This window comes from Phalacrocorax carbo, chromosome 3, assembly GCF_963921805.1.
Source record: "Phalacrocorax carbo chromosome 3, bPhaCar2.1, whole genome shotgun sequence".
Classification (NCBI taxonomy): domain Eukaryota; kingdom Metazoa; phylum Chordata; class Aves; order Suliformes; family Phalacrocoracidae; genus Phalacrocorax; species Phalacrocorax carbo.
In genome coordinates, this window is record NC_087515.1 from 128,749,424 (window position 1) to 128,764,782 (window position 15,359).

Sequence of the window (15,359 nt, forward strand, 5' to 3'; positions counted from 1 at the left end):
AGCTGCCGGGCCGACGAGCAGCTACAGCCTGGGTGCACAGCTTCCCTTCGGCCCCGAGCTCGGGGGGGTTCGGTCCCAGCCCCGGCGCCCACCTCCTCCGACCGGCAGCCGCCAGCGGGGCCGGAGCTCGGCCCTCTCCCCCCGGCACCGCGGGCAGGGCTCGGCGAGAGGGAATTTAACGGGGCCGAGGAAGTAACCAATGCAAGTTTATAAAAGCTTTTATTTGCTCTTGGTACGACCAAGAATGGGACAGTGATCTTTTATACAATTTGATACAGTAAGTGGTACAAAAGAATGTGTTTTAAATAAAAAGCCAGAGTGGAGTAGCAAAAATATTAAAAGATTACGTAAAAAATCGTAGGCATGGGAATTAATCCTAGACCTTAAGTTGATGCTGTTTTTCCACCGTCCGAGTCCGAGAGCACGAAGCGCCGCTCTCACCCCCGCCCCGCAGCGCCGGGGCACCAACAGAAAGCGGTAACGCCCTCGTAGGATGGATTCAACCTCGGGTTTTGGTTTATCACGACCAATTTAATCGTTTACGTATTTTTGTTTGGTTGGTGTTTTGATTTGTTTTGTTTTGGTTTTTTTTTTTTTGCCGTGACAAAAGGTAGCGCTGAGCCTTCCTCCGCTGGCCGGGTCGGCCAAAGCCTCCCGCCGGCGCCGGGCAAAGCTGCTTTCGCACCCTTTTTTAGGCTGGCCTTAGGCTTTATTCCACGTGCAGGGCTGGGGAGGGGGGTGTCTTCCAAGTAGAGGTTTCACAAGCAGTTAGTTCGCTAGCTAGCAGGAAGTTTAGATACCGGCAGAAATAAAGTTACTGCAAATTCCTCCAACATGATTATTATTAATTTTTTGTTTCCTTTTAAGCATCTGCATCGACTCTTGTTGCTCACTCCTCCTCGGCTGGGCCTTGCGCTCCACAACACAAACCAAAGCCAAGCCACGCGGTTAAAATTCATGGTTTTCATAGGAACAGAAGTAGACCGTCTAGAAATATTGCAGTTTATTAACTCGGTAAGGAGAATACGCAACGGAGGCGGTAGCTAGTAGTACCAGCGAGTGGCCTGTCCTCTACCTGTTGGCTCGCAACGAACACAGCGTCTACAAAGGATCCCGAGGGATTTACACAGAGGGAGCCAAGCCCCTGGCAGCAAATAAAAAGCTCATGTTTAAAACAAGGATTATTTAGAAAAAAAAAAAAAACAAACAACCAAACAACCCCTTGATGTATAATTCTCCATTATTTTTTTTTTTTTCCCTTTTTGATAACGTTAGAAAGTGCAGGTGTAACCAAAAGGTAGCCGTACTCTTATTTACAGCGCTGACCGGGCGGTTCACGCGCCCGCCGCGGGGCCCTGCCCGACCCCGACAGCCACTCGCCTGCGAAGGGTTAACACACACCGAGACAAAACGCCGAGATACGGAGGAAGAGGGAGACACCTCGGTCGCGTCACTACGGGGGAAGCCGCTCAAAACTAGACGTTAAACGTTAGAACACCGCCGTTTCATTAAAATTAAATCAGCGCTATTTACTACTTTAGTTATTTACCGGAGGCAGTCCGGAAGGCGAGCGGGGCACAGGCGTGTCCAGCGCTAAAGGAGAAGGTGAGGCCTGGGGGAGAAGCGTCTATTCAAAGTCTCCTTTCGTCCTTGGCTGGGGCAGCTCTTCTAGGCGGTGTTTTGAATGCGAGGCCCGCAGGGCTGCCTGGGCTGGGCAGGAGCGGCCGACGGAGCCAGCCCGGCCCCGGCAGTCCTTAACCCGCTGCCTTTGAGAAGCGAGGGAGGCGGCGGTGACAGCGCAGCCCGGCCCGGGGCGGGGGGCTCGGCAGCCCTGCCGGGGTCGCCCGCCGCCGCCTTCCCACAGCGGGAGAGGGGCAAGGCTGACCCACGCGCCAGCGACTCAGCTTTTAACACCGGAAAATGGAAAGTTTTCAGCGAGGTAATAAATTAAACTGCCAACTTCTTTTTTTTTATTTATTCCTTTTTTTTTTCTTTCTTTTTTTTTTCCTTTAAATCTAGTCTCGCTCAGCCTTTTGCCAGGCTACCGAACAGCTTGTTGGAGCGGCTAACGGTAAGAGAGAACTTAAAAGTTCGCGTGAACTGCTGTCAGTTTGGGAATCGCATGTTCTATTCATACACATAAAGTAGACAACCACATCACCCTCCATAGAAAACTAGTGCATGCAAATAACTCTTCCATATCATAAAACCCAACGGCTATGCAGGAGGAGAGAGGAGATATACTAGTGGACTGACATCGCCTAGAGGGAAATTAGTAGGTATCTTCAACATTTTTACCTTGAAAGCTAAATCAGTGCTTTGTATTAAGTTTTTGGCGAACATACCACGTTGCCATCCTTTTAATTAACACGTCACACCATGAAGAAATGCAAATAAAAGCAGCATGCAGGCAAAAGGAAAGAGCTGCAAGTGAGGGGGGGGGGGATGGCAGCAGGAACAGTTCCGAATGGCTAGATCACCAGAAAGGAGACACAGCAGATTAAATGTAGTTTGTGGTTTTTTTGTTTGTTTTTTTTTTTTTTTTGCACCACCCTTTGTCCTCGATGCATTACACCAACGGTTACAGAAAGCAATCACGGAAAGAGTTCAGTACTTTAAAATGGTCAAGTATGGATGGTATGTCTCCTGCACATGCTTCCACCAGAAATCAATAAAAACAACAAAAAAAGAATGAAAACAAAAGTTCCTTTCCACATAAGGCACAGGACAAAATAAACCCCACTCACATACTCAAGGCGAAAATGAGTGTTTTCCTGGCTCTTTTGCTGATGCATCTAGAGAATACGGTGACTAAAGCACGTTATCCATGACAGAAGATTCCACTGTTGTACAAAATAAATTGTTAATTCTAACTTTTATTCTTATACAATTTGCGGAATAGAGTTGAGTATGATTGCTCTATGTTTTAATGTCAGGAGGAACGGGACTATAATACAACCAAAACGTAGTGGTAAGTTGAGCAGGTGCATGAAAAAAAAAAAAGAAGAATGAAGTCACGGAGATGATTTTCCTATACACGTTGTCAAGAAAATTATAATAGGCAAGCTGTCCTAAAGAAGGGGAGGCGGGAGCTTGTTAAGATGAGGAACAAAACATTGGTTTAAGGTTAAAAACGGGCAGAGTGGTTTGTTTTGCAGCGAGAAAAAAGGGGCGGTGGATGCCGATTGGTGATAGAGGAGAAGGTTCAGCAACACTTGCTCTTCCAGCCCGTCACCCCACCTCCGCTGCTGATATCTACATTTTCACTGTTGGGCTCTTTTACAGGGGTCTGCAATGAAACAAGTGGGAAAAAAAAAAAAGTCGTTAGATGACTCTTAGACATTCTGAAATCAAGCGTTCGGAGCTGAAGAGACAGCGGCGTACAAAGGCTTAATCACCAAATAATATTATGAATAAATTATGGACAAAAGGCTCCGCAGAAACGTAGGGAACCCTCCTGCCCTTGCCAGCAGAAGTAGGGAAAACCAGTTCTGGGTCGGTTTGTTATGTTTTAAATAAACAAGAACTGGGAAAAAAACCCAAATCTTTTGGACTTGGACCACCCCAAAGTAAACTAAAACTGTCGTCTAGATCCTGCTCTTAGAGCGGACACTGGGACTTTGGTGGAGTAAGTAAATGAGAGCGTACGGCTCAGTTAAATTATGCGAACTAATGACCTTAAAAAACCACAGAGTAATTTATGGATAAAGAGGGGTTGTTCAAAAGCATCTGCCTTCCAGTTAACCAGGACGCCAGCTTCCGAGGCAGCGGACAAAGCGGGCTCGCCTGTGTCACGGCATGTAAACTCGGTTAGACCAAAGCAAAAAAAATCAAAGTGCGGTGGTTTTGATCAGATGCTAACAGCTACTTCCTAAACATCTGTTTAGAAACGAACCCAAACGTTCACGAGAATACTGCAGTTTCATCTCTCTGTTCCTTTTATTATCCTCTTTGGCCCAGCCTTGCAAAAGCAACCCGTCCCGTTCTTCAGATGAATACACCGAGGCCAAAAAATAAAAATTTAAAGGTCAAAAGGGTCAGTACGGCTGGCCAGCCTGACCTCCCGCTCGCCAAAGGCCACCCCCTTTGTTTTCCAAACAATTTTTCCAACAAATTTTCACCCCGTTTCTCACATAAAGCTTGTCAAAGCCCGATTAGGAAACAACTCGGCACCACCACGGCGAGCCAGACGTCGTCGGGCAGACGTGTATTTCAAAGGGTGGTGAAAAGATCCGTCACTGACCGTGCGCTCAATTTCTGAGCGACTGACTGGGGTGACATTACGGCGCTCAGGCAGGAGAGCGGCGGGGGACGGGGCCGAAGGCAGCCTCACTACGGGGCCGGCCCTACCGCTAAGCCGGAGCACAGAAAAACCACGTAGGGTCATTTGTTTAGGAGCAAAAGCCCATGTTTCTTGAGCTCCACAGGTTTCAGCGCTGCACGACCTGATCGGAAGCAGGAACGTGCTAGCACAGGGGTCACTGGGGGGGAATCAAGTCCTGGGCTATGGGAGTACATCAGCTAACTGGGACCAGCCCCGGAGCCACCCGCGCACCCAGCCCAGCTCAATCCCGCAGCAAAGCGGCGGCTCCTGTGGGAAGCCGATGCATTTTCTCCTGATGAAAGGTACCGGGGATACAAGCGCAGCAGCACCCTGTAGCGCTGGGCATACAAAGAGCTGGGTGCAGGCCACAGAAAAGACCTTTAGGGTACGCCGCACGCTTCAGGAAGGGGAGCCAACCATCGGGATGAACCGGTGATCCACCTTCCTCCCTCAGCTGCGACAAAACCGCCCAGTAAAACCTCCAGCGAGAGGCAGAGGCTGAGAGGGCTGGGACACAAGGTAGGACGTGACAGAGCTTTCATCTGCTCCATCAGCCACATCTAAACTCTTTGCAACAGATCTTAGACATCGTGGCGTACTGATGGAGATGGTGGCAGGGAAAGGACAATTCTCTTCCGTGGCAGCTGAAACGTGTTAACTCCAAGCACGTGTACGACACAGGCATGAGCTTAAGGGCCAAACAACTACGAGTTTACGTTCCTTGGCTCTTTGATATATGCAACTCCCTCTACATCAAACAAGCTTTAGAAGCTTCAGGTGTACAATACCCCTCCTCCAGGGGCTCGTTTGTCGTAGCACGCCGAAGCCAAAAGCTGCAACAGTTCAGGTAAACATCAAAAGCAACAGGAGCTGAAATCTTAGGATTACTTAATTATTTTTTTTTTCAAACGAACCCTGGAAGCACCTACCTTTCGAAGAATGTCTTCTGCTAATGTGAGGAATGCCTTCTCAATGTTTATATTTGCTTTTGCACTAGTTTCGAAAAACCTAATACCGTGCTCCCTAGCAATCTAAACCAAAAAAGAAAGAAGGTGGTTAGCGTTACGGTAGTTACTCACGCGGTGCTGCTATAACTTCGGGATTAGCGGCATTTATAAGCATGTAATATTCTTTCAGCCGTAGCAGGCATCAGAAGTACTAGCGAGGCGAGACATCACAAAAGATTTGGAACTTAACGATTCAGAAACAGCAATTAAAGTGTATTAAATCACAAGTCAATGTCTGAACAGAAGACGACAGATCCCCTAGAAGCCTGTCACACGGTAAGTAACTTAACAAAGGATGCCTGAAAATTTTTAGTTCTCAAGGAAAGCAGAAACTGCAGCTGAACTCATTCCACTCCCGGCAGTTGTTGCCAACGCAGCTTCCGAGAAAACACTCCCGTGCCTTGCAAGCCGTTAGCGAGCGCAGCGCCTTGTTCGTTCCCTGGCGCGTCCCGTCGCGGCACCTCGACCACCCAGAGACGGCGGGAGCTTTGGCACGGATTTGCTTAGGTCAGCACGGAGGCTTCCATCCAGCACTTACCTGTTCGCCTTTTGCTTTAGGGACAACTCTTTTGTCTTCCATGTCACACTTGTTTCCTAACAGCATCCTCTCCACATCTTCGTTGGCATGCTAAAACGAGACAAGAGGCAGGTTTACACGTCTCCCCCAACAAGCAGTAAATATCTGCTTCGCTTTTGTATTTCCAGGCTGTCTGAAGTCCAGGCTAACGTTCAGAGGTCTTGGCGTCCTGCGTTTCCCTGAGTCACAACAACGACCGCTAGAAGTCATTCCTCAGCCAGTGCCCGAACTGAACTGTTCATATCACCTGGAAGTGGAATGAAACCACAGCTACAGGTGTGACACAGCTCTGTCACCACCCAATGCCAATTATTATCCCCCTTCCTTTTTATTTCTGTAGTTTAAGTGTGAAGATTTCCTTTCGGAAAAAGATCTGCAGCCCAGATCCTTCTAGTTAATGACACCAGCCTACCAGATCTTCGCTAAGTTTGCATTCAGTGATGTGGGAAGAGAATCAGCTTCCTGCCTGGCACCTGGAGGTGTCGGCTTTTGCGTGTGCTAGACAAGCGCGTGTACAGATACGACGCTACAAACATTACAGGACAAGAACCACCCTGTCTCTACAGCTGCCGACAACCAGGCTTCAGGCACAGGAATGGCTCCAGCTGACGCTACTACTTTTTTGGTGTTTAAAGGGTCCTTTGCATAGTTTTCTTGTAGACAGTTACGTCTCCTTACCAATTGCAGCTAAGCTTTTAGCCACCACAAAGCCAAATGACCAGGAATTTAGTAAAAACCCCTTTTGCCTGTCATTTTGTTTTTAGAGGAGTTACCGAGTTAACCAACAGAGGGAAATTACAGCTCTCTAGCATCATGTCACGATCATCAGAGCAAGACTTCGTGTCACCTTTGTGCTTCAGCTCGATCTGCTAAGCACTTCACACAGAAGGTGAGAAACTCATGCGGTGGAATGGCACGCAGGCTATACACCAAGCGAACGTGGAACAGGCCATCTCAAAGGGAAAACTGAAGTGAGCGCCGCGCTAATCGTGGAATCGTTAAGGTTGGAAAAGATCATCAAGTCCAACCAAAAAGGAAGACCCGGGGAACTACAGGCCAGTCAGTCTCAGCTCTGTGCCCAGCAAGATCATGGAGCAGGTCCTCCTGGAAACTATGTTAAGGCACATGGAAAATAAGGAGGTGACTGGTGACAGCCAACGTGGCTTCACTAAGGGCAAATCGTGCCTGACAAAGCTGGTGGCCTTCTACAACAGGGTTACAGCATTGGTGGGTAAGGGAAGAGCAACTGACATCATCCAGCTGGACTCGTGCAAAGCATTTGACGCTGTCCCGCACAACATCCTGGTCTCTAAATGAGACATGGATTTGGCGCACGGACCACTCGGTGGATAAGGAACTGGCTGGATGGCTGCACTCAAAGAGTTGCGGTCAACAGCTCGATGTCCAAGTGGAGACCAATGACAAGGGCCGTTCCTGAGGGGTCGGTATTGGGACCGGCGCTGTTTAACATCTTTGCTGGCCACATGGACAGTGGGATCGAGTGCGCCCTCAGCAAGTTTGCCAACGACGCCAAGCTGCATGGTGTGGTCAACACGCTGGAGGGAAGGGATGCCAGCCAGGGGGACCCTGACAGGCTTGAGAGCCTGTGCAAACGTCATGAAGTTCAACACGGCCAAGTGCAAGGTCCTGCACCTGGGGCGGGGCAATCCCCAGCACAAACACAGGCTGGGTGGAGAATGGATGGAGGGCAGCTGTGAGAAGAAGGACTTGGGGGTGTTGGTTCATGAGAAGCCAACATGATCTGGCGATGTGCATTGGCAGCCCAGAAAACCAGCCATGCCCTGGGCTGCATCCCCAGCAGCGTGGGCAGCAGGGCGGGGGAGGGGGTTCTCCCCTTCTACTCTTCTCTCATGAGAACCCCCCTAGAGTGTTGCATCAGCTCTGGGGCCCCCAATATCAGAAGGACATGGACCCGTTGGAGCGAGCCCAGAGGACGGCCATGAAGATGATCAGAGGGCTGGAGCATCTCTCCTGTGAAGACAGGCCGCGAGAGTTGCGGTTGTTCAGCTTCGATAAGAGAAGAGGCTCCAGGGAGACCTTAGAGCAGCCCTCCAGTAGCTGAAGGGGGCCTACTGGCTGGAGAGGACTTTTTACAAGGGCATGCAGTGATAGGACAAGGGGTGATGGCTTTCAAACTGAAAGAGGGTAGACTTAGATCAGATATAAGGAGGAAATTCTTCACTCTGAGGGTGGTGAGGCACTGGAACAGGTTGCCCAGAGAAGCTGCAGACACCCCATCTCTAGAAGTGTTCAAGGCCAGGTTGGATGGGGCTTTGAGCAACCTGGTCTAGTGGAGAGTGTGCCTGCCCATGGCCGGGGGGTTGGACCAGATGATCTTTAAGATCCCGCCCAACCCAAACCATTCCACGATTCTACAAAGTACTTTGAAACCCCCCATGAGAAAGTCTAACCTGAATTTACTTGCACGCTAACAGTCTTGATACTACTTTGCGGGAGAATTACTACTAGAACTACAGAGGCAAGAGACCCACGTACCCAGTACTCCTGCTTACATTAATAACATTCCTCAGGAGAATCACACCCAGGTTTTTTCCTTTCGGGTCACAAGGAGGAAGAGCAATCAGACAGCAAAGATTAAGATACCGCATAGAGTAAGACTCTGAAAATGTTGACTTTTCGTGCACACACAGAGAACTGCTTACGCAGCAACAGACTTCTTTCAAATACAGCCAGCTCCAACGTACAAAACTGTGCACTTGAGCAACTCTGCTAATTCCTACCAGCCCAAAGCAGAAGCGCATGGCATAGTACACCTCTGCAGAATGTGTGACCTTTAAATAATTAAGTATTTTGCAAGGATGGAGGTGTAACATCTCCAGGTTTCCCGGCTATTTCTAAATCAAGGCTGCAGCATCCTGTAGAAGAGCCTCACACAGAATAGCAATTCAGAACAGCAGCTTGCCTATTGAAAATTCCCCTCATTGAGAGAATATCCTTGTCAATATTAAGTCCTTGTAAAACCAAAGCATTTGGCTAGTTCGTTCACATTTCTCATTTGCAATAATCCGGCACACGAGTGGATACCCCAGCCACACGTTTTGGCAAGAAGCCTCAACACTGCACCTGGAGCCTCAGAGGATGACCGCACCCATCATTTCTGCAAATGCACTCCGTTAGTGAGCTTCTTCCCCAATATGAAAAGCTTCCTATGGTGTCAAACATCCCTTATAAAACTGCCGTAACCACGCAGCCTTCACAATGCACCTGAAATCGGCTGCAAAGGTTTGTGTGACACGGATTTGAAAACACGAGGTCAGCAAAAACACTCGCTTCTCAGACACAATGGTATGAATGTCATCCATTACTCAGCTTCCTGGATACTACTAAATTTCTTTAAATAACACGACTGCTGAAGCTAAAGGCCTTAGTTTCAATTTTATATTCAGCTCGCCGCTGAGTCTCTTCCTGCGCTGCCTCACTCCCCCCTGCTGCCCCCCTTCTGTACCTTCCCATAAACAGTACCGTTTCCCATTTCTCACGCTAGGAAACTGAAGTCCCAGTATCACATTTGTGCTCCGCAGGAACCTTTCACCAGCCTCAATGCTTCAACTAGCAACGCCTGACAGCACCCGTCTGCTGACGCTCAGTTCTACAGGGCCATCTTCATGCTTTCTAGGAAAATAATGAAGCTGGAAAATCCAAACATTTATTCCATTTAGGAAGAGCACAACAACAGCAAGAACTAATGGTTGTGCTGCTCTCTAACATCTCAGGACTCCCAGAGAATGAGCTCTTGGGGATCCAGGCACTTAATGTTTCCACATCAGTCTCTTCTGCTTCACTTGACCTTCCTTGAAATTTTACCAGCCTCCTCGTTTGGTGCTCCTTTAACTACGACAGAAAAATCAGCTATGTGGGTTTGAGTAGCTTGCTAACATTCAACAACAGCAGTCTGCCACACTAACAGCCATGGTACACTTGCAAATATTTCATGATGTCAATGTTGAGGGAGTGGAGGTGACCACGGTTAATTATCTTTGCGGATTTACAGGGTCATCCTTATAAAATAGGTCAGTACTAGAAGTGACATATTCTATAGCTACTCTACCGCTTATGGCTTCGTGCTGCTCCTCTGCACACCACCTTGTGGTGGCAGCTTCTCCCGAGAACTGCAACTCCCAGCTACCACGAGATGCGTTCCTTACCTCCAAGTATTCACCAGCACAGAAACAAAGTTTGCTCGTGTATGAATTTGGTGTTTTAGGACACCACTTGCCCCTGTGTAATGTTGTGATCCTTCATGCCATTGCTGGAGGGAGAGTTGAGGGACAGAACATAGGCCAGCCTAAGAACAGCACCCAAACCCCGGTGTTAATTCACGCACTACACCTGCTGCCGGGGTAGAAGCAGAAGCTGAGTTCTGTGGGACTCATCACGTGGCTCTGCGGGTCACAACAAACAGCTCTAATTCCGGGACCTTACAGACGTTACTCACCTCGTCTATGTTTCTGAGCCACTTGCTGATGTTTTCAAAGCTCTTGGCATTGGTGATGTCATATACTAGCATGATCCCCATGGCACCTCTGTAATAGGAGGTGGTGATGGTGTGAAATCGCTCCTGCCCTGCTGTGTCCCTGCGGAAAACAGACAAGAGTACACATCAGAGGCGAGCTCTGAAGAAACCAGCACAGTGTATCTATTCGGCAGGTGCGCGTGGCTCGGTACGTGCTCATCGCACCGCTCCCGAGGGATGCGTGGTGTTTTCAGAGCGCGGTAGGAGACGCTCCAGCGTGCAGCAGCAGCAGCTTCAGGGAAGGCGAAGGCCCATTCCCTCCCAGACACAGCTGAACACTCAAAAAGGGCTAGCTTCAGTAAGCCAGGCTCATGAAGCTACAGAAACTTTGGGCTTGAAGTTTCTCTTCTGGATTTTATTTTAAAGGGGACTTTTTTTAAAAAAAAACACATTGCAGAGTCAACTATAAGGCAGAGACAAAAGACACTGGACTGCTTTGCTGGGCGTACACAACTAAGGCGGCAGAAGGTGAAGCTATCTGTTGAACAGCAAAGTGGTAATTTGCAGCAGGTCTTCTGGTATCTTACCACAACAAATAAACCCAGTATCGAGTCATGGCAGAAACGTGTTAATTTTAACCTTTGTCATTTAATTGACAACTTGAAACTTGCACCCAAAGGAATGTAAAAATAAGCCGCTTTAAAAAATCCATCTACAATTTTTAAGTTACAGACCGTGACCGCTGACCGGCCCATTAGACACTGCACAAACCACCTGACTCAGTACTCAAGTTTCAGTAGGAAGTTCCCAAAATGTTGTAGGTTGCTTAGCAGTGCCGCTGTCAAAGGCAGCGGAGCCGGGAACTGCAACCAGCGATGACCTGACCCAGTCAACACCACCACGATGCCCAAGAAGATCCCTCTCCATTACAGCAGCTGCTGAGCCACGAAGACAATCACTCAGTATTTTCTAGAACTCAGAATTAAAACAGAGAAGAATTCCGTTTTCAGATCAGTTTTATAAGCTTAAATGTGACCATACAAATTTATATTCCTGAAATTTTAGGTCAAAGCATATGAAAAGTAAATCTAGAAGACGTAAATTGTCTATTTCTACAAGTGATATGCTGAAAATTGGTCATGCAAGATTAAGGACAGTGTGTATTTTCCCATCTAACTTTGAGATCTTTGATGGTACGCACGAGATTTGGTTAAACAAACTCACATGCCTTTAAGTAGAGAATTAAGAGTTAACTGTGCATTTCAGTGTCTTTCAAAGGACATAAACCTAACAGATTATGTGTTCACATTCAGTTTTCAGTGGCACTATTAACACAAGGTAGAATCAAAGGTGTCTCCAATTCAAATTGGTCTAAACTGAGATTAAACATTCCCTATTGACCTTCAGAAAGACACAGCGCTCCCCCCTGCCGACCCACGGACCCACATTTCCTTGCTCACAAATCAGGAACCTCAGAAAAGATCATGGCCTGGAGCTGAACTACCTCAACCCATCTCCCTCTCAGCCATTCCTGCGGCCACAGCAAACGCCTTGGCAGAACACGGACACCACCAGGCACCGGGCCCTGGGAAAACTCGGCTCCCCCCACCACCCCGTCACCTACAGTTGAACCAACACTGACTGTAGTCACCAAATCAATTTGTTTACGCGCACGTCAGATTTCTGGCCAAGTACCAGCTGGCAAATGCGGAATAAATTGAAAGCCCTGAAATCTGAAGATGCCGTGGAGGGAAATTTCCTGAGACGCAGGGGAAATGCTCCACAAGGTTTCTTCTCAAAGGGTCTTATTGGCTCTCTTTGGACCTCAGATCAGTTTTAGCACACAGCAGAGCCACCCGAGAGGCCGATTGCTCCCAGTCCTTTATCTCCTCCTAGGAGACGACAGAACCCAGGAAGAGGAACAGGGGCAGGTCCTAAATGGGAGCACCGCTTTGTTCAGAGATGCTCTAACAGGCCACGCCGCGTAGAGGTCTTGCTCGCCGGCGGCAGCCTCGAGAGGCAATCTAGTCCATTCCCTGGCTCTACCAACTGCTGACGGATACCGGCATTATTCCTGAAGCATGTTCTGCTGAAGACCTCTGGTGATTGCTGGCTTGAATCCCCCTCACTCTTTTCCTTTCTGTTCCATTTGAAAGTTTCTCCTGATGGCACACTGGAGTTTTCCTAAGCGGAAATTAAGGCTGACAATCCCTGTCTTACCTTTCACAGGTAACTAGAGGAGTTCATTTCCCTTCTTTCTACAACTACTTGTTGCACAAACACAGCTTGGACCTTCTCTGAATTTTCTCAAGCCACCTCAAGTTGTTTAGGCCTTATTCATCAGCCCAAGGTCTAAGATACGCAGCCTCGCTTACTCTCTGGACTCCCTCCAGTCTGCCCATGCCTCAGCAAAGCCGGGACACTGCTCCAGCTGAACTCCTACCAGCCTCATGCAGGAATGTTTTCCAGCAGACCTGGGCACGCCAGTTTACGCATCCCACTCCCTTTCCTCTGGACGAAGCAGATTTTTCTGACATCCGAGTAACTGATTACGCGTACTGACCTCGATAACTCTGTATTGGTCTCTACCGAATTTCACGGGACTTTTTCCAGTGACATTTCTCCAATCGGTCCAAAGCAATCCCAGTTACAATCCCGTCCTGCTTAAGCTTAAATATAAGAACGATACTCTCTATTCCTTTATCCCAACCATTAAAGAAAACATCGCCTATCGTGAAATTCAGGACAGGCTCCTGCAAAATATCTCAACAGAACCCTCACACGTCATTTATTTTCTCTCGTCATGAGTTTTGCATCCACATGATAGCACCTGCACCCAGGCCATTTCCCCCTACCTTGCTTATATGAAGCAGGACAGTGTCAGAAAAGCCTCAACAAAACCATCACGACATACGGCATCTGCAATTTCTCCCCTCCTGACAAGGCCCGCAGCCGTCATGGTAAGAATTCAGCTTGATTTTACACAACTTGGCACCGGCAACACGGAGTTGTTACTCACTGCTTGTCACGTCCTATGTGCCTACAACTAACTTGCTCAGTTAACTCCTCCAGTGTTTTTTCTGGCAGCTGAAGCTAAGCTAATGGATGGAAAGAAAGCTGGGGAGGGAAAAAGCAAAGAACCTGGAGTGGGTTGGGTTTTTTTTGGTTGGTTTTTTTTTTTTTTAAGTACATACTATATTTGCCCTTTCCCCTTCTTAATGGATTCTCCATTCATTATTCAGAGATAACTCTTAATGGACGTGAGATTAGAGAACTGACTGAAGCAAACAGAGGAAATGAGTTATGGTTTTCAAACTGCCTACGACTGATGAATCCACCCTGAGCAAATGGCACAAGACAAGCACAGACCACATGTCTTGTTTACTGCCCTGGCTTTCCATGCTTTTGTTCAAACCTCTGGCATGTAAGAATAAGCTCCAAAGCTCTGGGCGTGCAATAAATCCTTGACGCAGGCAAAAACATTTGTGGAAACTAGCTAGCTCTCCAAGCTAAAATAAATGTAGACAAGGACTATTAAGATAGCCACGGAAAATGAGGCCCTACTGCACAGGAGGAAACCGAGGGAACTTGGTTTGTTTGGCTGCAAAATGAAGACAAAGAAGGTCGTCCTGTGGGATTGGGTAAAGGAGAAGCACAAGGAAAGTGAAAAATCTATTTAAATTATTCTCGTGCCAACATTAAAGTATGCATAAGCTATATCATGTTAGAGGTTTAACCAACAGAGAAAGGAGTTTCTGGGACAGCTTTCCGGCTGACCTAGCAGAGACTGAAGACATCTTAAAATGTACTGTGATTTGTTTATGAAAGATTTACAGGGATGCAACAAGAAGAAATTGCATCTAATGATCTGTGAAGATCCTTCCAGTCCGCATATAGTCCAAAATAAAGGTCTTTTGCATATTAAACCAAACAACTCCTAGCAAAATAATCCTAAGAATTTTACTACTGTCCCACTGTTTCTTCTTATAATATTGTTAAAGCTATGCAGCAGAATACGGTACTGCTGACATCAGGCACACGCGGGAAGCTCCAGCGACTGGGTCGAAGACTTTCCTTCACAAAGGCACATCTGTAAGATGACCGGCAAATTTCAGCTTTTCTGAAAAAAGATTCATCCAGGAAAAAAAAAAGTCTATAACGAGTGAAGTATCTAATTGTTTTATAGTAAGTCGGACTGACACGCCAAAAGAGCCTCTTCCACCTCGCGCTACGCACATGGTGAAGCCTCCAAAGGACTCAGCAGCAAGAGTTAACTTCTAGATATTCCTAGGGTAATTGCAAAAATTAGTGAGACTGATCATTAACCAGACTGATCAGCGGTGCTGTCCGCAGCCTTGGCTGTCCACCGCCATCCTTATTAAATGCAAGAACTTGCACGTAACGGGGCATTCCCACACGTGTAACTATTTCGGATAGCTCCGCTGCTGCACATCTCTCTCACCTGGACAGGTGTTGCAGGTCAGGCCGTTATTTTTGCAACAAGCTCATTGCTGCATAAAACAAAATTCTGAGGACGCTTTTCTGGCCACGTCAAAGCGCTCCCAGCAAAGATGCGCCGCCAGAAAAATGGCACTTTGTGGTCTTCTGCGCAGTTAAGAGCTGCGCGCTGAAATAAATAAGGCTGTTTCTAAAATTTGGAATCAGTCAACAAGGCTGCAGGAACACAGGCTGGCACACAAATTTCATGTAGAGACAGGAGGGTCAGAGTAGCTAAGTAGGAAAAAAAAAAAGTCTAAATGTCTTTGTTCTCTGAATTAAGGGTTTTTCAGTTTACTACAGAAGCAATTTTTTGTCATCGTACTGCTTCCATGCTAATGCCCTGTCAAGTGTGGTTATTTCATACACGACTGAAGAGAAGCGGATCATTTGCCTTACCCAGCTCTGGAAGCTCTGCAGGGTCTAATGTTTTAGATCTCAACTTTCTAGCCTTAACGA

The 15,359-nt window shown here is 47.6% G+C and overlaps 1 protein-coding gene across 1 annotated transcript in view; it reads right to left on the minus strand.

The window, feature by feature from the left end:
* Positions 1-200: 200 nt before the first annotated feature.
* The window catches only part of RAB10 (RAB10, member RAS oncogene family), a 49,576-nt gene continuing 34,417 nt past the window's right edge, over positions 201-15,359 (minus strand). Inside the window, exons 3-6 of the mRNA XM_064448399.1 lie at positions 10,386-10,524; positions 5,870-5,959; positions 5,254-5,355; positions 201-3,289 (exon numbers count right to left, since the gene is read on the minus strand). Of these exons, the coding sequence (XP_064304469.1) occupies positions 3,206-3,289; positions 5,254-5,355; positions 5,870-5,959; positions 10,386-10,524 (415 nt within the window). The 3' untranslated portion in view covers positions 201-3,205. The remainder of the gene's footprint in view (positions 3,290-5,253; positions 5,356-5,869; positions 5,960-10,385; positions 10,525-15,359) is intronic.